The sequence below is a fragment of the Spermophilus citellus genome (assembly GCF_964194105.1).
Source record: "Spermophilus citellus genome assembly, chromosome: 6".
Classification (NCBI taxonomy): Eukaryota; Metazoa; Chordata; class Mammalia; order Rodentia; family Sciuridae; genus Spermophilus; species Spermophilus citellus.
This window is the reverse complement of record NC_138187.1, coordinates 101,240,313-101,263,592: the sequence shown is the minus strand read 5'-3', so window position 1 is coordinate 101,263,592 and position 23,280 is coordinate 101,240,313. Positions and strand designations below refer to the sequence as shown.

The following is a 23,280-nucleotide window of genomic DNA, read 5'->3' as shown; positions in this document are numbered from 1 at the left end:
GAATCATGCGGTATAACGATACCAGACTTCAAACTATACTACAGAGCAATAGTAACAAAAACAGCATGGTACTGGTACCAAAACAGGCAGGTGGACCAATGGTACAGAATAGAGGACACAGTAACCAATCCACAAAACTACAACTATCTTATATTTGATAAAGGGGCTAAAAGCATGCAATGGAGGAAGGATAGCATCTTCAACAAATGGTGCTGGGAAAACTGGAAATCCATATGCAACAAAATGAAACTGAATCCCTTTCTCTCACCATGCACAAAAGTTAACTCAAAATGGATCAAGGAGCTTGATATTAAATCAGAGACACGGCGTCTGATAGAAGAAAAAATTGGCTATGATCTTCATACTGTGGGGTCAGTCTCCAAATTCCTTAATAGGACACCCATAGCGCAAGAGTTAACAACTAGAATCAACAAATGGGACTTACTCAAACTAAAAAGTTTTTTCTCAGCAAAAGAAACAATAAGAGAGATAAACAGGGAGCCTACATCCTGGGAACAAATCTTTACTTCTCACACTTCAGAAAGAGCCCTAATATCCAGAGTATACAAAGAACTCAAAAAATTAGACAATAAGATAACAAATAACCCAATCAACAAATGGGCCAAGAACCTGAACAGACACTTCTCAGAGGAGGACATACAATCAATCAATAAGTACATGAAAAAATGCTCACCATCGCTAGCAGTCAGAGAAATGCAAATCAAAACCACCCTAAGATACCATCTCACTCCAGTAAGATTGGCAGCCATTATGAAGTCCAACAACAACAAGTGCTGGAGAGGATGCGGGGAAAAGGGTACACTTGTTCATTGTTGGTGGACTGCAAATTGGTGCGGCCAATTTGGAAAGCAGTATGGAGATTTCTTGGAAAGCTGGGAATGGAACCACCATTTGACCCAGCTATTCCCCTTCTCGGTCTATTCCCTAAAGACCTAATAAGAGCATGCTACAGGGACACTGCTACATCGATGTTCATAGCAGCGCAATTCACGATAGCAAGATTGTGGAACCAACCTAGATGCCCTTCAATTGATGAATGGATAAAAAAAATGTGGCATTTATACACAATGGAGTATTACTCTGCATTAAAAAATGACAAAATCATAGAATCTGGAGGGAAATGGATGGCATTAGAGCAGATTATGCTAAGTGAAGCTAGCCAATCCTTAAAAAACAAATGCCAAATGACTTCTTTGATATAAGGGGAGTAACCAAGGACAGGGTAGGGACGAAGAGCTTGAGAAGAAGATTAACATTAAACAGAGATGAGAGGTGGGAGGGAAAGGGAGTGAGAAGGGAAATCGCATGGAAATGGAAGGTGATCCTCAGGGTTATACAAAATTACATATAAGAGGAAAGGAGGGGTAAGAGAAGAATAATACAAGTGGAAGAAATGATTTACAGTAGAGGGGGTAGAGAGAGAAAAGGGGAGGGGAGGGGAGGGGAGGGGAGGGGAGGGGAGGGGAGGGGAAGGGGGATAGTAGAGAATAGGATAGACAGCAGAATACATCAGACACTAGAATGGCAATATGTAAATCAATGGAAGTGTAACTGATGTGATACAGCAATCTATATACGGGGTAAAAATGGGAGTTCATAACCCACTTGAATCAAACTGTGAAATATGATATATTAAGAACTATGTAATGTTTTGAACGACCAACAATAAAAAAAACAAATAAACAAAATAAAGGTATTGTGTCCATCTACAACTAAAAATATTAAAAAAAAAAAAGGACCACTAGCCAGGAGAGGTGGTGCACGTCTATTATCCTAGTGGCTGGGGAGGCTGAGGCAGGAGGATGGTGAGTTCAAAGCCAGCCTCAGCAACAGTGAGGCACTAAGCAGCTCAGGGAGGCCCTGTCTCTAAATAAAATACAGAATAGAGCTGGGGATGGGGCTCAGGGGTTCAGTGCCCCTGGATTCAATCCCTGGCACCAAAAATAAAGAAATAAAAAGTACAACCAATGTGAACTTTTCAGAGAGCAATTCATGTAGCGGCCACTTGCAGCTGGAACTGTGGCTGACCTTCTCATTGTTGCAGGTGTGACAAAAGAACCTCCAGTGTCACCACACACACGTACCCCCTTAGCCTTCCTGAGAAGAGGCGCTCAGAGAACCAGTACCGCCTCGGCCGGCAACAGAGCTCCTTCACCTGGCCATGACGCAGGTCCCCAGAGCCTCAGCAGCCCCTGAGCCACGTGTCCCCAGGATGCCACAAGCCAGAGCCACTTCTTGCCTGAGCAGAAATGGGTCATCAAAGTCGAAATGCAGGAATCTGGAGTTAGCTAAGTCATAAAAAGGATAAATTCTAATTCTGGGGTGCTATAGACTGAATACTTGTGTCCCCCCCAAATATTCACTGGCCTGGACTGGGCGTGCTGACCGGGCTAGTGTGGCTCAGTGGCATCTCCTGTGCCTGGCGCCATACCAGCAGGCCAAAGGCTTCAGGGCCTCCTAGTGAGGACTCCGTCCCGTGCAGCGCCAGGCGAGCCAGTCAGCTGAGGCCCTGGTTCCTAAAGCATGGAACAGCAGGGCACACCTGGGGCCTCAGTGAGTTGCTGACCTCCCCGACCTGCACAACTCAAGCAAGACGACCTCTCCGAGCACAGTTGCAGCCCCAGGAAGAAGATGATATGTGAGTGTGAAATCTGTTTACAAACTGAGGCACTTGAGAACCGACATGACTGCCGTCTCCAGGTTTGCCAGAGGAGGGCACGAGCCACCTGTGTGTGGCGGCCATCTGGAAGCCAGTTCCTGGGTAGCGTCTTTCCCAGGGGTAGGGGCAGGGGCAGGGGCAGGGGCAGGGGCGGGCAAGGACCGTCCCGGAGGTGGTCTCACGCACATTCCAGGACATATACTGGGCAGCCCAGAGCAGGAAGGAGCTTGTTTGAACCCTAACAAAAGCAGAACACAGAGTCAAGGAGCCAGCACCAGGGTGACTGGCAGTGCCAACAGTTTAATGACCTTCACTCCCTGCCACTCACCCTGTCTGCACATGGACAAGCAGCTTTCTGAGTGTCCTTAGGCACAAAAGCCAACCTAGCTCACAAAACAGAACATTCGCAATCCAGGGCCAAATGGTGACGGACAGAGTCACTTCAGTGGTTTTTCTAATGGTTCCGTGATCCGGGGTCAGGACACTGGCACCGTCGGTGACGCGCTCCAGCTGCGGTGGTGGTGCACTCCTGGGCCCAGCTCCTCTGCCCACGCTGGGAGAGCACAGGCCCGGACCACACCTGGCACGAGGTTAGCCAGGTCTGCGCGCACCTGGCCCCGCAGCTATGAAGACAGGCCGGTGAGTTCTTGGCTTTGTTCTTGGGTCATTGATTTTTGGCTTCTGAAGTGAACTTTTTTTGCTTAAGGAAGGAGTCCCATGACTGTCAGTGGAGACCTACAGACACCAACCAACACTCTCCCCCTTCCTAGTCAAGTAGCTTTTCTCCAAAAACCTGTTTTCATGATTTCTTTTATGGTTTGGAAAAGTAAAGAAAATGATTTCAAGTATTCAATTCCTATCAAAAATTGGTATCAAAAGTAATAAAGGACCTAATTTCTTAATAATTCCATGTTTTAAAAAATAACTTAAGAAGCAAGAGGCCCGGCCGTCTGTGTGCAGAAAGCCCACGGTGTAGCTAGAGCTGCTTGAGACAGCGTGGAGAGGAGTCTGTGTTCAGCACCTCGATCATCGACCGCAATGTGGGGAACGTCTCTGACACGGACGGAAGAGCCTTGTAGGAAGGAGAGATGCTGGAAGAGAGACGAGGTCTGAGGGCCTGCACCGCCTCACACACAGGCCAGAGTTCACCTGGCCCTCATCCCTCCCCCGGGAAAAGCAGGCAGGAGGTGCAGTGGTCACCCCTCCCTGCAGGGGCCCCAGGCACCCTGGCAGCTCAGAAGTCAAAGGGATCACGTGGGCCTGCGCCTCTCCCGTTGTGCTGAAGCTGGACCTGGAAGCTGAGGACACCGCACACCCTACCCCCCCGCCAGGTCGCACCCCCACCCAACTTCCCCCTCAGCAACGGCCAGCTTGCAAACGCTGACCAACAGGGCTAGGTCCTGCTGTCACTGTCCCCTCAGGGGCTGCCAGAAGGCTTGCAAGGTGAACTCTCCCATCGGCCAGCCTTGTGACCATGTGTGAGTTGGCAAACCCCAAACAAGGACTCGGGGCAGGCAGAAGGATGATGGGCCACAATCTCAACCCCACACCTCTCCCTTTTAAAGAGCACGAATCACCCAGCAGCAGTCAGAGGGCTGCTGTGGGCATGAAGGCAAATCTGCAGCTGGTTAAGATGTGAAAGCAGGCCTCTCCTTGTGCTCGCCGTGGAAGCAGCAGAGTCTGACCCCAGGCTCCTCCCCAGGGCCCTGGAGGTGGGCAAGAGCCGGGCAGTGGGTCTGTGGACTCCTGGCATGCAGCACCACTGGCTTATTCCTGCCCATGTCACCACAATGTGTCACACAGCAACCAGGCTCTGTGCCAGTACCAGTAGTGAAACAGGCTCTGACCACGAGCAGGCCCCCGTCCAGGGCAAGTGGCCCCAGTAGTGAAGGCCTGGGAGTGCGACTCTGACCCACCTGCTTTCCTCACCTACCACCTCCCTCACCTTCGTCTCTAGCCCACCTGAAGGGCCTACCCGGCAGGAGAACCCTCAACCCACACAAGCACCCGGGACCCACAGTATCCACGCAGGCTAGGCCTCCACCCCCTCCACAGGGAGTTACCTTTTCAAATTCATCCAGCTTTTGGCTATTCTGCTAAAGGCCTCTGAACCGGGGGCTGTCATAGCTTCAAAGTCGACTAACTGAAAGGGAGAGATGTGGGGCGGCAGTGAGATGGGGTGGCATCCAGGCCCCACCCAGCAGGCCCCCAGTGGCACTCACGCACCTTCCCCTTGGGGATCTTCCCGGCCACCTCCTTCCCGCTCGCCATGAGTGCACCCACAATGACTGAGTAGGCGATGACGCTGTAAGGAGAACAGCCGTCAGGTGGCAGGACCTTCACCAGGCCTCGCATGCTTGCCACCACACAAGGCGGGACATCCATCACTTAGTCACACAGCAAGGCTTTTACTTGTTTAAAAAAATTGAGTCATTTACTACTAAAAATCGACTGATTTGCTATTTTAGGGTAAAGTCACTGAGTACGTTCTTTCTAAGAAAAGTATTTTTATGGGTTTTCTTCCCATTTTCTACTGCTGTGAAATAGTAAGTTTAAAATGGCACTAAGACACACATACACAAGGTTTATAAAAACAAATGCAGTAATCATATTTTTTAAGCATTAAAAATGTTGGCCCGCAAAGAAGCAGAACAGACAACTAGCAAGCAGTGGTCTGGAACTTGTGGGTACGTGAGCTGCCGGGAACAAGGAGGTCACAGGAGACCGAGCGTGGCCCTGGGGCCCTTGCCTGCTTGCTTGGGGCCCATGAGCAGAGTCTGCTGCCTGGTCTCCCTGGACAGGTCCAGGGCAGCAGTGTTTGGAAGTGGCCCTGCTCCCACTCTTGGCAGGAGGAACGGGGTGGCTGCAGTGCTGGGTGGAGGAGACTTGGCACTGAGACCATGGTCCTGTTTCAAAGCCTTGTAAATACCATCACAAAACTTACTATCATGTTTCCAAAACTTGAAAGAAATTCAAGCATATTTCAGCCAAAACACCTTAAGTTCAAATAGGGGTAACGTGCTACCTGATCATGTGGCACTGTGTTCTGGGAAAGGAGAAGGGAAGCAAGCGCTGAAGACACACCCCTTGTCTAACACCTGGCAAGAATCTACCCCACGGAGGGCCAGTAAAGGAGGACTGGCAACCCAAAGTAGAGCGCTTCAAGGTTAAAGGGCCACTAATGGCCAAAGAGAGGAGGGAGGGCAGGGGCAGGGGAGGGACTGTGAACTCCGGAGCTAAAGCACAGGGCACGGCCCAGTCCTGGGCCTCCAGCAAGAGTGGCAGACCATACATGCCACACTAGACCCCTAATGTGCAGATCAAGGAAGCCATTTTTGTGGGTGTGAGTTCGGGGAAAACAAACAGGTGGCTGCTGCTCAGCGTTTCTCAGACGCTTTTGCACCTGTGTCCAGGACAGGAGCCAGCCAGAATGCACTTTTAAATGTGAAAGCTGTAATCATCAGACATCACTTACCTAGATCCCCGCGAGAGAGGCATTAGATTGTAGAAGTAATAAACCAAGGATAAGATCAAGTTGCAGACAGCATCAGCCTCCTGGAAAAGGACACAGGCTCGTGAACTGAAGGCCACCAGACCAACACTCCACAGGCAGGCGTGAGGGCCGCCATATCAGGAAAGATGGTCCACGGCCCTCCTCTAATATCTGCCCTCGGTCCTCCAGCAAGAAGGTGCGTACACCCTCTGCCTGGAGCACCAAGTTCCCAGCTGTTCCTCCCACACAGCCTTATTTTTTAAAAAAATATATTTTAGTTGTAGATGGACACAATACCTTTATTTATTTATCTTTAAGTGGTGCTGAGGATGGAACCCAGAGCCTCACACATGCTAGGCAAGCGCTATACCGCTGAGCCACAACCCCAGCTCCCACAGCAGCCTGTGACAAACAGAAACCTCAGCTCCTTTAATGCTATTTGGAACATCAAGACACATACCACAGTTAGGATTTTAAAAGCACTTAGCAACACCTCATATGTTTTCTTGCTTACTCTTTGCCATGCTGGCGCTCTGACCTGGGCCTTGTGCATGTGAGGCAAGCACTGAGCAACGCTCAGCCCTTAACATGCTTTCTCAAATGTCTTTCTGCTCCAAAGTGTGCTGGCGAGCTGCCTCTTTCCTTTGCATTGAGACCCAAGTGATAAAAACCTTCATCCTGTGCTTGGACTTTGATGAAGAACTGGTTAAATGTCAGAGAAATGAGCAACTGCTCAAGCTTAGAGGTGCCCACTGCACATGGGGAGCCCACCAAGCAGACAAGCGAGGCCCCACCTACACAGGGCCCCCTCTAGTCTGGGCAGGCAACCAAGGGAAGAGGCCCTGCCAGACAGGGCCACTAGGCTCGAAGTAAGCAAGTTCAGTGTGATTTCACTGCCTAATCCAGTGAGAACACATAGTGTGTTCAAATCCACAAGTTCACTGTGAGTACTGGGAGGGGAGGGAAGAGGAGGCCCAGATTCACATTGTGACCTGCCAATTCACCACCCAGTTACTGCAACTGCTAAATGTGGGACAGGTACTGCCTTGAGGAATCTCTAAAAAGAGGTATACGTGTCTGTAGATGTTCAAGCACAAGACGTACCACCTCAACGAAAGGTTTTTAAACATTTGTGAAAGAGCCGGAGAAAAGCTGGAAATGGCACAGAGACCTACCCCAAATTCTGAGGAGAGGATCAGCACTTTTCCTCTTGCCGTCAGGTCTTTATACAGGGCGTCTATCTCGGCGTGATATAGCTGGGTCCTTTCTTCTGTGGTTTGAGTTTCCACAGAAAATAGGATATTTCCAACTCTGAAAACACAACCAGGAGTGTCAAAGGCATGTATCTACTACCCAGTCCACATAGCCAAACAAAGAAAGGAAGAAAGAAGGAAGGAAGGAAAGAAGGAAGGAAAGAGGAAGGAGGCCAGCCCACATGCTGAGCTGCTCCCACTCAGCCCAGTGGCTCCTCACGACGTTGGCCGTGGTCTGACACTGGCTTACACTGAAAGGAGCTGTGGCTCCTGGCTCCTATTAGTCCAACCGCACGTCCCTGATCCAGGAGCTAAGCTGCTGAGGTCCCACCAGGACAGTGCTGAGGAACAGCAGCACAATGCATGGGCTGATGGCAGTGATTTCCTCAGGAGCTCCACCAGGCGCTGGGCCCTGAATGCCAGAGACTAGTGGAGAACCTGCACCTGAGGGGCCGCCACACGAGGCCGGTACCAGACAGGCTCCTTCTCAAGCCCACACAGAGAAGCACAGGTGCTGCTGCTATTGAAGGGACAGAGAGGAGGTCCCAGGAGACCAGTCTCATGGCCCAAACACAGCTGTCAGAGGGTAAAAAGCCAGGAAGGTCTCTTGAAGATGTGGCCTCAACATGGGCCCTGGACAGGAGGAAGGTGAGGACTCAGGAGGTGGGGGCAAGTGTATGTGGTGGGGGCGGGGCAGGACGGCCAGATTCTGGCAGGACGGGGTCCAAGCAGGGCTGAAAGTACTATCTGAGGCCACCAATGACCTGCTGGGAGCTGGAGCTGGTGCTGGTAGCGAAAGGCAAGGGCAGGGTGTGTGGGGAAGGGCTCTTAGCAGGGGACACCCAGGGAAAGGACTTTGGAAAGGCCGTGAAGCCCTGGTGAAGCAGCAGCTGGATCTGGAGACCAGCCTCAAGTCAGCCCGAGGGCAAGGGAGGAAGTGGGTGGAAGGCAGCTGGGGAAGGGATGTCATGTGTCTTTGTCCAGTCATCCCACTTCCGCCTGGGACTGGACCCCAGGACACAGACCCTGAGTGTGTGCAAGGAAAAGGGAACAGTCTTTACATCAAACAGCACTCCCTGGAATTCCACTGGCGGAATCATCTTTCCTGGGAAAGTACTTGGCATAGAGATGAAGACCTCAACGACAAGGAGAGGCATGGAGTTTGTAAGTTGCTAACCAGTGCTCACTCATGAAGGCTGGTTAGTTCCCACATGGAACGCCAGGAGGTGGCTTCGCCCATGTGAGAACAAATGCTCATGAGAAAGTCAAGCACAAGAGGCAGAGGGGCACTCAGGGCCATGTCACCAGTGGGCAGAAACCCCAGGAGGGCTTGGATCTCCCACAGGCCTCCCTGGAGGACCCTCAGAGGGAGGCTTGAGACCTGTCCCCCACCCCCAGTGCCAGGGGTTTGGAAGCTCCGAGATGAGGTTTGGATTTCAGATACAAGTAAAATCCAGCTCATGAAAATTCTTATCAGGGCGATTATTCAGCCATAAAGGGAAACACTTTAAACACTTATCTGTAGGGGAAACGCTACATTTAAATTCTAACACTATGGTTGCTACAGAAGCTTCTAAGAAAATGACTGGAAGGCCATGACAGCGGGATGGTGAGAGTGCAGAGGCATCAGCCCACCCAGCGAGGTGCCTCCATCCCAAGGACATTGACCTCATTTTTATCTTGTTGACTCTGCTTATCTGCATCTTCTGAATGTTCTACAATAAGACACTACCCCTGCTGGACCAATGGTATAGAATAGAGGACACAGAGACTAATCCACAAAGTTACAACAATCTTATATTTGATAAAGGGGCTAAAAGCATGCAATGGAAGAAGGATAGCATCTTCAACAAATGGTGTTGGGAAAACTGAAAATCCATATGCAACAAAATGAAACTGAATCCCTTTCTCTCGCCATGCACAAAAGTTAACTCAAAATGGATCAAGGAGCTTGATATCAAATCAGAGACACGGCGTCTGATAGAAGAAAAAGTTGGCTCCGATCTACATATTGTGGGGTCGGGCTCCAAATTCCTTAATAGGACACCCATAGCACAAGAGTTAATAACAAGAATCAACAAATGGGACTTATTTAAACTAAAAAGTTTTTTCTCAGCAAGAGAAACAATAAGAGAGGTAAATAGGAAGCCTACATCCTGGGAACAAATTTTTACTCCTCACATTTCAGATAGAGCCCTAATATCCAGAGTATACAAAGAACTCAAAAAATTAGACAATAAGATAACAAATAACCCAATCAACAAATGGGCCAAGGACCTGAACAGACACTTCTCAGAGGAGGATATACAATCAATCAACAAGTACATGAAAAAATGCTCACCATCTCTAGCAGTCAGAGAAATGCAAATCAAAACCACCCTAAGATACCATCTCACTCCAGTAAGATTGGCAGCCACTATGAAGTCAAACAACAACAAGTGCTGGCGAGGATGTGGAGAAAAGGGTACACTTGTACATTGCTGGTGGGACTGCAAATTGGTGCGGCCAATTTGGAAAGCAGTTTGGAGATTCCTGGGAAAGATGGGAATGGAACTACCATTTGACCCTGCTATTGCCCTTCTCGGACTATTCCCTGAAGACCTTAAGGGCATGCTACAGGGATACTGCCACATCGATGTTCATAGCAGCACAATTCACAATAGCTAGACTGTGGAACTAACCCAGATGCCCTTCAATAGATGAATGGATAAAAAAAATGTGGCATCTATACACAATGGAGTACTATGCAGCAATAAAAAATGACAAAATCATAGAATTTGCAGGGAAATGGATGGCACTAGAGCAGATTATGCTTAGTGAAGCTAGCCAATCCCTAAAAAACAAATACCAAATGTCTTCTTTGATATAATGAGAGCAACTATGAACAGAGCAGGGAGGAAGAGTAGGAAGAAAAGAGTAACATTAAACAGAGACATGAGATGGGAGGGAAAGGGAAAGAAAAGGGAAATTGCATGGAAATGAAGGGAGACCCTCATTGCTATACAAAATTACATATAAGAGGTTGTGAGGGGAATGGGAAAATAAGCAAGGAGAGAAATGAATTACAGTAGATGGGGTAGAGAGAGAAGATGGGAGGGGAGGGGAGGGGGGATAGTAGGGGATAGGAAAGGTAGCAGAATACAACAATTACTAATAGGGCATTATGTAAAATTGTGGATGTGTAACCGACGTGATTCTGCAATCTGCATTTGGGGTAAAATTGGGGGTTCATAACCCACTTCAATCTAATGTATGAAATATGATATGTCAAGAGCTTTGTAATTTTGTGAACAACCAATAAAAAAAAAAGGAAAAAAAAAAAAAGACACTACCCCTGCAATGCACTAAAGCCTATGTACTTAAAGAAAGTCCCACGGCGACTTCAGCCTGCCATCCGCTCACCTGCATTCTCTCTCTGGTCAAAGCCTCCCCTCGCCACATGCTCGGCCTCTCACTGGGTGGCCAAAGGCTGCTGGTCTCAGGTGACAGCCTCTGAAGCCTGCCACTGCAAGCTGAGCCCTGCTGCTGTTCCTTTCTGAACCAGCCCCTCGTCACGCCCCGCACGTGTGCACCTGCCCCAGCGGACGTACTTGTCTCCAGTGACTGTGATGGTGAACCCGTCGTGCTCCTTCCCTTGGTCCCGGAGGCTGGGAACTTTTGTGTTTACAGTGAACCCATCCTTTGTTTTGGTATTAAACTGCTTTCAGGGGGGAAAAGAAAATCACCGTTACTAGTGTCTACCCCACGGAGAACCCCAGCTGAAGTTCTGCAGTGCTGACCCAGACTGTCTGAGTATGTCCACGGGGTCTGGGAAGTCGCTGGATGCAAGAGGCAGAGTGCTCTGTCCTGTCACACAGGGACGAGCATACCTCTCCAGTCCTCAGACCCAACACAAGCCCCGTGAGCCTAAGTCCACTCCCTGAGACCAGCCAGGGTGGGCCTCCTCCAGGAGCTGCCCCTGACTCCCCCATCCTATGTGGCAGGTAGCAACCGGATCCTACAGACAGCTGCTCCCACACAGGCACTCCCTGCTCAGAGCTGAGGGCCTCGCTGGCACGCTGGGGTCCCCTCTCACCTGTGGGTCCCACCACAGGCATGCTCGCGCCACCTCTGTAGGGGCTAAGGGAACTCCTAGTGCTCAGTGGGATCCACTGTGTGCTGCTGCTCCAGACGCCAGCTGTTTAAACAGCTGTGACAAACCCCAAATCTCGTAGAGATCACTATTCCAGAAAAATGCCTCCCAAATCCGGCTCCTTTATAGGATCCATGTTTTCTTTATATATATATTTAGTTGTACTTTCATTTAATTAATTTGTTTATTTTATGTGGTGCTGAGGGTCGAACCCAGAGCCTCACACGTGCCAGGGAGTGCTCCGTCTCTGAACCCCAGCCCAGCCCATGGTCCTTGTTTTCTCAAGGCTGTTGGAAACAGGAGGAGTGAAATGTAACAGAGGTGGTGCTGATGACCCCGGTGGTGTCAATAGAAGCTGCTTTGTCCAGGAAGGCAGTTCTCAGAAGGCCACTCCAGCCTGGGGTGCCACGCTTCTCATTCAGGTGCACACCCACGGAGGGCCAGGTGGGAATCCACTGAGCGACTGAGCAGGAAGCAGTAAGTGGCGTGAACCCAGGCCCCTGCACTCCTGCTAACCAGTCACCTGCGGCTTCCAGGCTGCTCTACGTGCCTTCTCGTCATCGTGCCCTTTGGAGGCAGCTTGCTCCCATTTTACCACCTAGGTAAAACGCAGACATCTTGCTGCAGATGTCCACCAGTGCTTGTGAAACGCGACATGTCTGTTCCCTGGCGTCATCGTTCCCACCCATAGGACTGGGCGACTTCACACTGAGACGGGTGTGCTGGCCTCTCTTGGGCTCCTGCTGAGGGATGGTCTCACGGTCCAGTCTGCTCTTCTGTCTAAGCCACCCTGCAAGCAGCTTTTGTGCTCTGATACCACAGTAAGCCTCAGTGCCTGACGCCCATGGGGCAGAGGCAAAGGCTGAGACCCTCCAGTTCATTCCTCTGGCGCGTCCCAGCACTGACGCTGACCTGCCCCCTGGGGATACCGGGGACTGATGGGACACTTAGGCTATTGCAGTGATTGCACCAGGACCGTCCCATTGTTCAGGTCACACACAACTGTGCTGCTGGGCTTCCACATAGAGGGAAAACCTGTTCATGATTCACTGAAAACTGCGCCTGGAACCAGACTCTGTTCCACACCCATGCAGTATTTCACATACACTGAATGTGCCAGCAGTACAAACACCACATAAATTGAGGAAAGAACATATTACATGCAGTTTAGAGCTTCACTAAGCATGGCTGACCATTCCAGAAAACCACGCTACCAATGACAGAGAGTCACCAAGTACCTGACACAGGGCTGCACCTGGGCCTGCCACATTCCCGCGAGTCCACGGAAGCATGTGAGCAGCTGGCTGCTTCCTGACTGCATCTCCACGCTCCGTAGATGAGACCCAGGATGCAAACACAGCACAGACCCCTGCAGTCCTGGCTGTGGACGCAGGCCTGGGGCAGAGGCCGAGCTCTGGCTTCACCGCTAGCTCCAGGTCCTCCCCAGAGGTGGGTACTTGCTGCTCTTCACACGTGTCTCCTAAACATCACTGGACGTGGGTCCTCCCAGCCACAGTGGCTGTTGGGAGAAGCAGATGTACCTGTAGTTGGCAGGTTGGGGCAGTTTCACTCCCAGGTGAAAAGCTCACGTTTTGACGACTGAGCCAATGATATAGTCCATCAGTCCCTTGGGCTCCCGTGGGTTTGATTCTGACGGCCAGCCTGCTGCTCTCTCGAGTACGTGCACAGCACACCTCTGCCCTCACTGTTCCATGCTGTGCTGCTGCCCGCACTTCCTCTTAATGCCCACCTGAGACCTGCCTGCCAACGTGTGGCCATGATGGCCACATTTTGTGTCCCTACTCTTCTTGAGAGCTTGAGGCTGAGAAGTCAGACACCCCACTCTGCTCTTCTGGGGTCTGAGTCTATGCTGGGGATAGCTGAGGCTTCAGCCCACGGCCCATGCATGCTGGGCAAGTGCTCTGCCCTGAGCGGCATGCCCAACCCTGAACCTGTGTATGTCACGGGTCACTCAGTGGTCATCTGCTTTTCCAGAGAAAACAAGGACTGCCGTAAATTTCCACTCCCACCCTCTACTTTTTAAACCTTTAACGCTGAGGTGACCAAGCATTTCGATTTCAGACAACTTTCTATTTTGCAACATGCATTCAACAGCCGACTTCAGACTGTTCTCCACCACATTTCTATCTTGTTTTCCTTGCATTTGTTTTGTGAGAATTCTTTGTTCTCGAGTTATTCTGACAGAGGATCATCTGTGCTTACTGGGATTCCTGAATTCCTACATGCTTGAAACTGCCTCTGCCATACCATCACAGCCAGATACGGGACTGGGTATTCAGAGGGATCCCCTCCACTGTCTGTGAGAATCCGCCACTCTGGCAGGAAGTCAAGTACCGACTTTATATGGAGACAGGATTGAACCCCATACACACTGTTTGCTCTACATACATATCTAAGGTGGAATTAAATTTGTAAATTCTGTGCAACTATAAAAACAGAGCAGTTGCAACATACTGCAATAAAAGGGGGAACTCTGGCCATCTTCACGGTGCTGTGCAGTGTCACCCCGGCTTCCAGGACCCTTTCACTAACCCAGTCTAGAACCCACCTCTGTAACCAGAGCCCTGCCCCACATGCTCCACCCTGTCCTGGTCCTGGTGCATCCGCCATGGTGCCTCTGGCTGTCAGAGAGTGGAGCTGGCAGCTGCCCTCTGGGGGTTGGCCTGCTGTGCTTGGCGAGTCTTCTAGGCACGTCCCTGTTGTGTGTGCAGAGCACGCTGTGTCCATTCACTGCAGGCCGCGGGTCACTCCGGCACATGTGGTTGACTCGGGGGGCACCTATCTGCTCCAGTGCCCACCCCAGTTCCCAGAGTACAGCGCAGGCTGTGCGACCCTGTCTCATTCCTGAGGAACTTCCCTTTGGGCCCCAGGGTGCTTCTGCGCATGGGGTGCCACTCTTGGACACAGTGAGCTCCGAGCACCCAGGCCCCAACTCACCTCGCCCTCATCGACCCGTCCATCATCTGGCTGGCTATGCCCCCGCCCCCATCTTTCTTCTCTCCTGGGCTTCTGCTAGCCCTAGCTCTTCACCTGTCTCCTCCCACCTTGGGAGGACTCGGGGCAGGCGCCTCTTCCTTGGACACAGTCCTGCCAGGCCAGCTGAAGCGCCTGTGTCTGACGTTCAGCCATCTTCCATCTGGCGGCCGTTCAGACTTGCTCAGCTCGTAAAAACTCCGTTTCTTTCCCATCACACATCCATTCATCCCATGACACTGATTCACTCTCACGAAATGACCCACGTGTTCTCACTGAGGTCGGATCACACAGGCAGTGCCCTGGTACAGCTGACGTACTTGGCACACATGCGCCCATGCACACCGCCTCGCGTTCTGGGCCTCTCCTGCTCTTCTAGGCAGGTTTCTCCTGCTCTGGCTCTCCCCCGGAGGCCAGCTAACCGGGACTCCTTCTTGGCACCATTATCTCCTGCATCGGGCTTCTCTGGCCAAAGCAGTGTTTCTGAGATCCAGTCACAAATCTTCCCTTTGGTCTTGAATCTCTTCCACGTACTCACTGAGGAGCACTCACAGGTCCCTGGAAGCCCTCCTCTGGACCAGCAGAGATGTGGATGGGCAGCACACGCTGTGACCACATCTCACCATGCACATCTGAGGTGGGGTGTTTCAAGCAGCCATTTCTAGTCTTGCGGGGCTGTGAGACCTAGATGCTATGTGACCTGCTGCCGTCCAGCTCCTCCCACAGAGTTGCCCCAAAGCTGCTGAGCTCCTGAGCTGATCACCAGTCTAGACTGGGGACCACTGACTTTTCAGTCCCTGGATTTTCTTTTGATTCCTCTGGTAGCTCCCATTTTCCTGCTGAGGTTCTCCATTAGTAAGTTCCTGTTTTGCTCTGGGCTCCTGAAGTGTTTACGAAGCAAACAAGACCTTCTGTTTACTTTTCTTGGTTATGGGTCCCCTTTCTTCACATTTCATGCTACTCTGACAGAACACCTGATTCTGGGAAATTTATAAGAATAGAAATTCACTGTCACAACATGGAGGCTGGAAGCCTGAGAGCGAGGCACCATCTTCACGATGGAGAGTAGGCGGGCAAGAGGCAGAGCTTGCTCCCCAGAGCCCTGCCCAACCATATCATCACTGACTACCACAACAGAGGTGCCATCCCCACACTGTGCACCAGGGAGTGTTCCTGCAGGAGAGCTCTGGGGGACATGCAGACCGCAGCACTGACTCCCCATAATTACTGTTAGCAAGCATGCACTTAGAGATTATGAGGCTGTAAGTGCTGTTGCTTTTCCCCTGAAGCCACCTCTGCAGTTCTGACGATCAAGTTACCTTCATAATTGGAAGAAGGTCTTCTACTTTGTGTACCTTTTCCAAAGCTTCTCTGACTTCCAACAACCCTTTAGGATTATTAGCCCTTTAAGAGAGAGGGGGAAGGAAGGAGAGGGCAACTGAGGTTATGCAGAAATATGATTAACCAATCATGCAATTAGCATTAACTTAAATAAATAAGTTGCTCCTAATTACAAGCAGTCAGTACAGTTGGCCTCTGTATCCTCAGGTTCCACATGTGCAAATTCAACCAAGGGATCAAAAATACACAGAAAAAGCTGGGAGAAGTGCGCAAACCTATAATCTCGGTACCTTGGAAAATTCAGGCAGGAGGATCAAAGGTTCAAGACAGCAGGGGCAACCTGGCAAGGCCCTGTCTCAAACTAAAATTAAAAAGAAAAAAGAGTGGCAATGTGGCTCCATGTTAGAGCACCTGGGGTTCAACTAGGGCGGAGGAAGTACAAAAGTACAGCCTCGGTACTGGACATGTGTGGGCGTCCTTCCTGTCATTACTCCTAAACAACACAGTAAGCCAACCATTAACAGCACTGTGCTTTGCTTGGCAACAGCGGCAACCTAGAGGTAGCCTGGGTGTGGGGCTGACGTGCTGGGGTCCTATGCAAACACTGTCATTTTTAGAAGCACTTCTTCATTGCTGTAGCACCTGCAGGTGTTGGCATCTACTGCAGGTCCTGGGATTGTCCCCGGGGGAGACCAGGGGATGTCTGCACTTGTGTGGTAGGCCAAAACCTCCATTCTAAATGGTACGGGAGCAGGGGCGTGCACAGTCCTAAGGAGTTCAGGCTGCAGATGAGAATCACTGAAGTGGCAGAGCAGGGAAGGCAGCAGGGACAGCCAGCTAGCATCATGTCCCATGTGTGGTGTGGATTCTGGCAAGACCCTGTCAATTCCCCAATTCTGCAGTTGGCCATACAAGCGTTTTTCATCCTGAGGCTGCTCAGTGAGCGCAACCTGCCAGGGTTCACACCAATGCAGGCTGAGTTAGTGCTCTGTGGCCACTCAGTGCTTAGTTCCCTGGAGAAAGGAGGAGAACCCGAGGGCCCAAGTGCCAGGCTAGCACTCAGCCCTCCGAACTCTGGCTGTGGAGGAGGAGGAGTGCCGACTATAGGCCTCACAAGCTGAGGCCCCACACAACATCTGGTCCACCCATTCCCCCCCGTCAGTGGGCATGGTGTTACATCTCTACATTCAGTGAACATAACAAATGTAAAAGCTATCCAGTCGGTCCATCACCATGAAGGAAAAACTGGAGGCTTACCCATGATAAACAAGAATTCTATCTTTGATAAAATGAAGTATTTTCTCAAAATATTCCAGATATCTCATGTTGATCACCTGACCCCTGAAAGGCAGAAGAAATAATGAAATTAACAATCTTCTCACAAAGGAACATGCTTGGAGTGATACCTGTGTCAATTCAGGGACATTAAGAGTCATAAGAACAACACAGCCAAGACAAGGTTGGGGATCCCTCGCTCGGTCTTGAAGGCAGAAGCAAGGCCTCAGCAGGCTTGGGGGCCCTTCCTGTCTGGAGAGCTGGCTCCGCCCGGGTGCAGCGCAGCCCTGAGGAGCGCAATGCAGGTGCAGACTTGGATGCAGCCGCACGCCCCGGGCAGCCGCCAGCTCTCCTGATGTGCCACTGATAGGCCTCCTGCTCTCCAACTTTCTTTCCTACTTTCTACTCCAAATATTCTCCTTGCTTCGTGTCCCTTTTTCCTATTCCAGAAATTCACGTCCAGCCGTACTGGAGTCCCAGGGCCCGCCTTGGGGCACCTCAAGGTCACCACTGTACAGCATGAATGGCGCCCTGTGTAGCACTTCTTGGGCTCCACCAACTCCGTCCTGTGTTAGCTGGCTACCTAGATGACCACGCACCTGAGCCGGCAGCCTCAGGGCCGTCCCTGTGGCCAGGCTCCCCACCACTTCTGACACACCACTAGAGCTCCTGGCTGCCCCTCCTGAACATTTTCTTCTCTGTCAACTCACTTCCTGACAGCTCCAAGACCGCTGATGTGTTCACAGCTCTCCAAACTGGTCCCCCACAGCTGCCCTGCTGCCACTCCTGAATGGCTCACCACCACCTTCAGGGAAAATTCCTCAGGGGGAACTAAGAGCTATTTGTATCCTGGCTTCTGTCTTTCCAGCCTCTGCACCCCCTGCCCCTCAGCTGCACTGGGTCACCACCTCCAGGACCTTGCCCAGCACATTTCTGGACTTATGCCCCCTCATCCCCTGCCCTCTTCTTGGCAGCCTACCTTCCTTACAGCCTGGACCAAGCCCCTTCTCTGTTCCCTGGGCATCCTGCACCAGTGGCCACCCTGTCTCAGTACCGCACTGTATCCCTCAAGCCAGGGCCTGCTGTAGCTCCCACAGTCCACCACACTGCCCAGCACATGCCCAGCAACAGTGGCCTTCAGTCACAGCCAGTTGACTGAGGCCAGCTACACATCTCAAATTGGTTCCATGTGAAATAGGAAGATACGAGTCAGAAGGGAAAAAGAAATTTATTTTCTAGAACTTAAAAAAATTGGCATTTCTACTAACACCCAACCTAAATGTCAGTCATGTAGAATGATATCTTGTTGACTCAGGTTTCTGTAATCAGAAGCATTTTTGATGTGACATGGTATATTTGTAAGTTTTATTTAAACTTAATTTCATTAAAGAGGCTAATTGCATAGATCTCCTTGAAGCTGACTCTAACGTGTTCATCATTTACTTAGAGGGCGGATAAGATGGGGAGGGAGAGAGGGAGGTGGTACGTGCTGCCCAGAGCCCAACTTGCAGAGCTCTTGGACAAAGCACAGTACTCAGCCATCCACTGGCTCTCCCATGTCGGGGAGAGGCAAGCTTCCCCCTGCTACTGCAGACTGGTCACCAGGTTCTCAGCATTCTTCATCTCGTGGGTGTCTCAGGACCCCTTAGAGACTGAATCTGGCAGCGTACCCTTCAGTTATGCTCAACATTGAGAAGAGCTGGGGAAAGAGTGTGGCAGGCAGCGGAAAGGGGTGTCACAGGACTGTGGGTGCAGAGCTGACCTTGGGCTGTCCACTCCCATGGAGGGAGAAGACGCAGAAGGCATGTACCTGATCAGGTTGATGTGGTTGTTGAAGCCTCTGCTGAGACTCTGTGCTGGCATCTGATCCAGCCACAGCACGGGCTGGTCGGGGTCGGCCACCCTGTGAAGCAGAGTGCATGACAGCTGAGACCGCAGGAACCCAGACACTTGCAGACACGCACATAGAGCACAATAGCCTTGAACCACTAGGTTGTGGCATCCTAAAGTGCGACTCAAGCTGCAGAGTCCAACAGAGGTCCCAAGGGGCCAAGCAGGAAGCAACAAAGGTTTACCAGCAGAGCAAATGAGGACCAAAGACCCTCCACACCAGCTGGCTAGAGAGGGACCCACCCTGCCACCCACTCAAAGCAGCCACAGGTAAGGAATGGCTCCTCAGAGACTGCCTCTTCCAGACTCTTCCAAAACTGAGGAAAGAATGCGGTGATAACAAAGGACTGGAGCAGTTCAGCACTCAGCTCCTGCTTCACAACTTGAGCTGGGTGTTTTTCCACAGAAAAAAGAGGACAGCAATTTCTGGAGGCCTTTCCAGAGAGCAACCTAAGGCCAACTATTACTAAGCCCAGCAGCATTCACACCTGCGGGTCAGAAGAGGCGCCACCTGCCCACAAGGAGACCAGGGCCTGCTCCCCCTGGCCGGTTACCTTCTCCACCGCACGGCAATGTCGAACATGTCCCTCCATTGCATCAGCCGCGTCCTCCCGCCCATGCGCACCTTCCCGTTGGTCCAGGTGCGCTGCACAGCCTGCATGACCTCCAGTGCCGCCAAGCCCATGGCTGTGAGAAGAGAGAAAGGCTGAGATGGCTCACCAGGGTGCTAGGGCACTCACCTCTTCAATTAGGCACCAGACTCACAAGTCCTGGCCACACAGCGGGACGCACCATACGAGCCTGGCACCGTCCTCCTAAACCAAGACCAAAGGGTCTTCTCCCAGCTCCCCCAGGAAAGCAGGGGAAGCTCCCATCCTCTGAACTCCTCACTACACTATAACAAACCAAACCGGCGGCCCTGGACCACCCACCCGACCTAGAGAGGATCTGAGAGGACCTCTGTTCTGGGTCTGTGAGGGCGGGAAGTGGTGTTTCTTTCACAATTCCCCCTAAACGACTTGTCGTGTCTCTGTGGGGATTGCATGAAGGGTGAGCTCAACACATGCTATGGATATTTTTTAAAAAGCAGGAAGTGGGCTGGGGTGGTGGCTCAGTGGTATAGTGCTTGCCTAGCATGCATGAGGCACTGGGTTCGATCCTCAGCACCACATAAAAATAAAATAAAGACATTGTGTCCATCTAAAAACTAAAAAATAATTTTTTTTTTTTTTTAAAAAGCAGGACACAGACTGACCCTCGGCTCTTATGCTAGAAACAGCGGCATTCCAAACCAGTTCCCAGAATACCTCTGTGTATCCGCTTGTTGGGCAGAAAGCCGGGTGTTTCATACTGCATCAGTGACCCCAAACGATCAGCCACACAGATCAGTTCCTGCACTCCAGGCTTATAACTCTCGAAACTCTGATGCAGCACGTCTCTGGAAGAAACATCACTACCTGGTGAGAATTTCCACAGCAGACAAGGGTGAGCCAACCCTTAAGAGCAGACAACGGCAGATCTGCTATTACCCTATATATTGGATTCCTATTTCAACAATCACATTTTCTATTCCTAAAACTTTTATTTAAGATCTATTTGTGACAGTCTCTTGTTCTCTCTTCACCATTTCCTTAAGCATTTCACTTGGCGTAATTTTCAGTCTGCATCAACAACTGCAATACCCAGGCCTCAAGGTCTCAGGCTGTGGTCTATTGTTCTGACAATTTCCTTATATGGCACTAGTGACTTTGGCCCCTGGCTCTCATACCAATGATGTGGGTGTGCATGGATCCTGGAGGCCAAGTGGCACTGTTTTCCCACCAGGAAGGAAGGATTTGCATGTGCTTCTGTTAAGACCTGGGCCACGCCTCCAACAAGGATGCTTCAGCCCCTTTGTGCTCAGCAACCAAGCCTTCCTGTGCCCAGGGGCCCTGTTACTCCACTGCACTCACCCCAGGACACTACTGTCCTCAAAAAGTTGCTTCTCACCCACCACTCTGGCTTGAGAAAATGAAAAGGTCTAACTTTAGTAATTCTCTCCCTTAAGGCATTGCTAGACTTCTAGGCATCCAGTTCTACTCCAGACCCAACTGTTTTGCAAAGAGCCCTTTAACATTTCCATTTTTTGCCACTTTACAGCAGTAGTTGTTACTATGTAACTTTAAACTTTTGAAATGTTAAATAATTTCTTATGAAAGTAACACAGTAAAAGAATCAAGGAAATCAAACCTCCTAAGTGTAAGCCGCAGGGAAAGTGAGGCTGGAGGGAAAGATGTCCATCAACAGCCTCAAAGTACTTTGTGTGAAAACAGCTGAAGCCCTATGAGCTCCAGAAAGAAATCAAATGTGAACAAGGACAGGGAGCCACATGGTGATGGAGAAGGATGAGCACAGGGAGCCACGTGGTGATGGAGAAGTGTGAGGATGCAACGGACAGGGAGCCATGTGGTGATGGAGAACGGTGAGGATACAGCGGACAGGGAGCCATGTGGGATGGAGAAGGGTGAGGATGCAGTGGACAGGGAGCCACATGGTGATGGAGAATGGTGAGGATGCAGTGGACAGAGAGCCACGTGGTGATGCAGAAGGGAAAGATGCAGTGGACAGGGAGCCACGTGGTAATGGAGAAGGGTGAGGATGCAGTGGACAGGGAGCCACGTGGTGAAGGAGAACAGTGAGGATGCAGTGGACAGGGAGCCACGTGTTGATGGAGAATAGTGAGGATGCACTGCTGCTCAGCTCTGAAAGGTAAAGAGCATCGTGCTCCCCAGCAGCACTCACTTTATATGGGGCTGCAGGCCCGGTTGCTCCTCGTAGTCTTCTATGAGGAAGGGCAGGCTCTTTGCCCAGTGGTCCTTGAAGCTGCCAGGCAGGTCCACATCTACGCTGTACTCTGTGAGGGGCGTGTCGAGGTGTGCATGAAGGTACCGGGAGTACTCTGTGGAGGCAAAGGCAGGGCCATGCTCTCTAAGCTGCCAGCCACACAGATGCACCTAACACATTGCTGTTTAGTTTCAGGACTCCACAGGAGACCCTAAGCTTTAATAGGCCCCATTATGACATGGTAACAGGGCCACCTGACCGTGACGTGAAGTGCCAGAGTAAGGACAAGGCAGTTGACCTGTTTACCTCTGGTTACACTGTAGACACCTTCCCACAAACTACAATGAAGACCTCATCTTTCAATTCCAGAGCCTGGGAACCAAGCTCAGCACCAGGCTGAGGCTGGGGCTCTGCCAACTGACAGGCAGATCCGTGAGGACAAGCTTTCTCCAGCACACCCTCTGCCCGTCACTGCAGAAGCACTGCAGGAGGACTAGGTGCATGGGACTGCCCCCGGCCTGCAGTCCACAAGGCCATGCTCCCTGAGCCCGGAAAAGAGGGTGAAGAGCAGGGCTGCCAAGGGGGCAGCCTGTGCCACCTGCCAAGAACACTTAGGATGAGCCTGAGGGGACAGGAGTGTATTTTTATTTGATATGAATTTAAAACTGATGCTTGGGCTGAAGCTGGGACTCAGTGGTGGACACTAACCTAGCACATGCGAGGTCTTGGGTTGGATCCTCAGCACCACATAAAGATAAATAAATAAAGGTATTGTGTCCACCTACAACAACAACTGATACTTGATTCAATTATTAGAAAACCTGGGTAAATTTGAAATAATCTGCATATGTGAATCTAACTTTTCAGCTGTAAATTTTATGAGATCTAAATCCAGGTGAGGACGCTGCAGTGAAAGGTGAGCACAGCGGTGCATATCTGTCATCCCAGCTATTCAGAAGGAGACCCCAGCTTTCAGGCCAGCCTGGTCTACTCATCAAGACCCTGTAGCAGCTGGGCAAGGTGGCCACACTTGTAATCCCAGCAGCCTGGGAGGCTGAGGCAGGAGGATGGTGAGTTCAAAGCCAGCCTCAGCAATGGTGAGGTGCTAAGCAGCTCAGTGAGATCCTGTCTCTAAATGAAATACAAAACAGGGCTGGGGATGGGGCTCAGTGGTCGAGTGCCCCTGAGTTCAATCCCTGGTACTCCCTACCCCCCCGCAAAAAAAAACCCTATACCAAAATAACCTTTTTAAAAAGGGCTAGAGCGCTTGCCTGGCATGAGTGAGGCCCTGGGTTCAATCCCTACTATCACAGGGTAAAAAAAAAAAAAAGAGAGAATATCCAAAAAAAATTTACCACTCAAACTGAGATATAATAAAATTATAAAATATACACCAGAT

At 50.8% G+C, this 23,280-nt stretch overlaps 1 protein-coding gene across 7 annotated transcripts in view; it reads right to left on the bottom strand.

Moving 5' to 3' along the window:
* Window positions 1–2,940: 2,940 nt before the first annotated feature.
* Window positions 2,941–23,280, bottom strand: part of TTC13 (tetratricopeptide repeat domain 13) — a 56,535-nt gene continuing 36,195 nt past the window's right edge. For 4 of the 7 annotated variants that reach the window (XM_081298047.1, XM_081298049.1, XM_081298050.1 and 1 more), the window contains 12 exons: window positions 21,840–21,996; window positions 20,366–20,496; window positions 19,613–19,745; window positions 18,979–19,071; window positions 17,151–17,234; window positions 15,872–15,956; window positions 11,017–11,126; window positions 7,349–7,484; window positions 6,156–6,235; window positions 4,907–4,985; window positions 4,744–4,823; window positions 2,941–3,771 (listed from right to left, as the gene is read on the bottom strand). In XM_081298047.1, the coding sequence (XP_081154173.1) occupies window positions 3,657–3,771; window positions 4,744–4,823; window positions 4,907–4,985; window positions 6,156–6,235; window positions 7,349–7,484; window positions 11,017–11,126; window positions 15,872–15,956; window positions 17,151–17,234; window positions 18,979–19,071; window positions 19,613–19,745; window positions 20,366–20,496; window positions 21,840–21,996 (1,283 nt within the window). In that variant the 3' untranslated portion in view covers window positions 2,941–3,656. The remainder of the gene's footprint in view (window positions 3,772–4,743; window positions 4,824–4,906; window positions 4,986–6,155; window positions 6,236–7,348; window positions 7,485–11,016; window positions 11,127–15,871; window positions 15,957–17,150; window positions 17,235–18,978; window positions 19,072–19,612; window positions 19,746–20,365; window positions 20,497–21,839; window positions 21,997–23,280) is intronic. The other 3 variants (XM_081298048.1, XM_081298051.1, XM_081298053.1) reach the window with 1 other exon arrangement.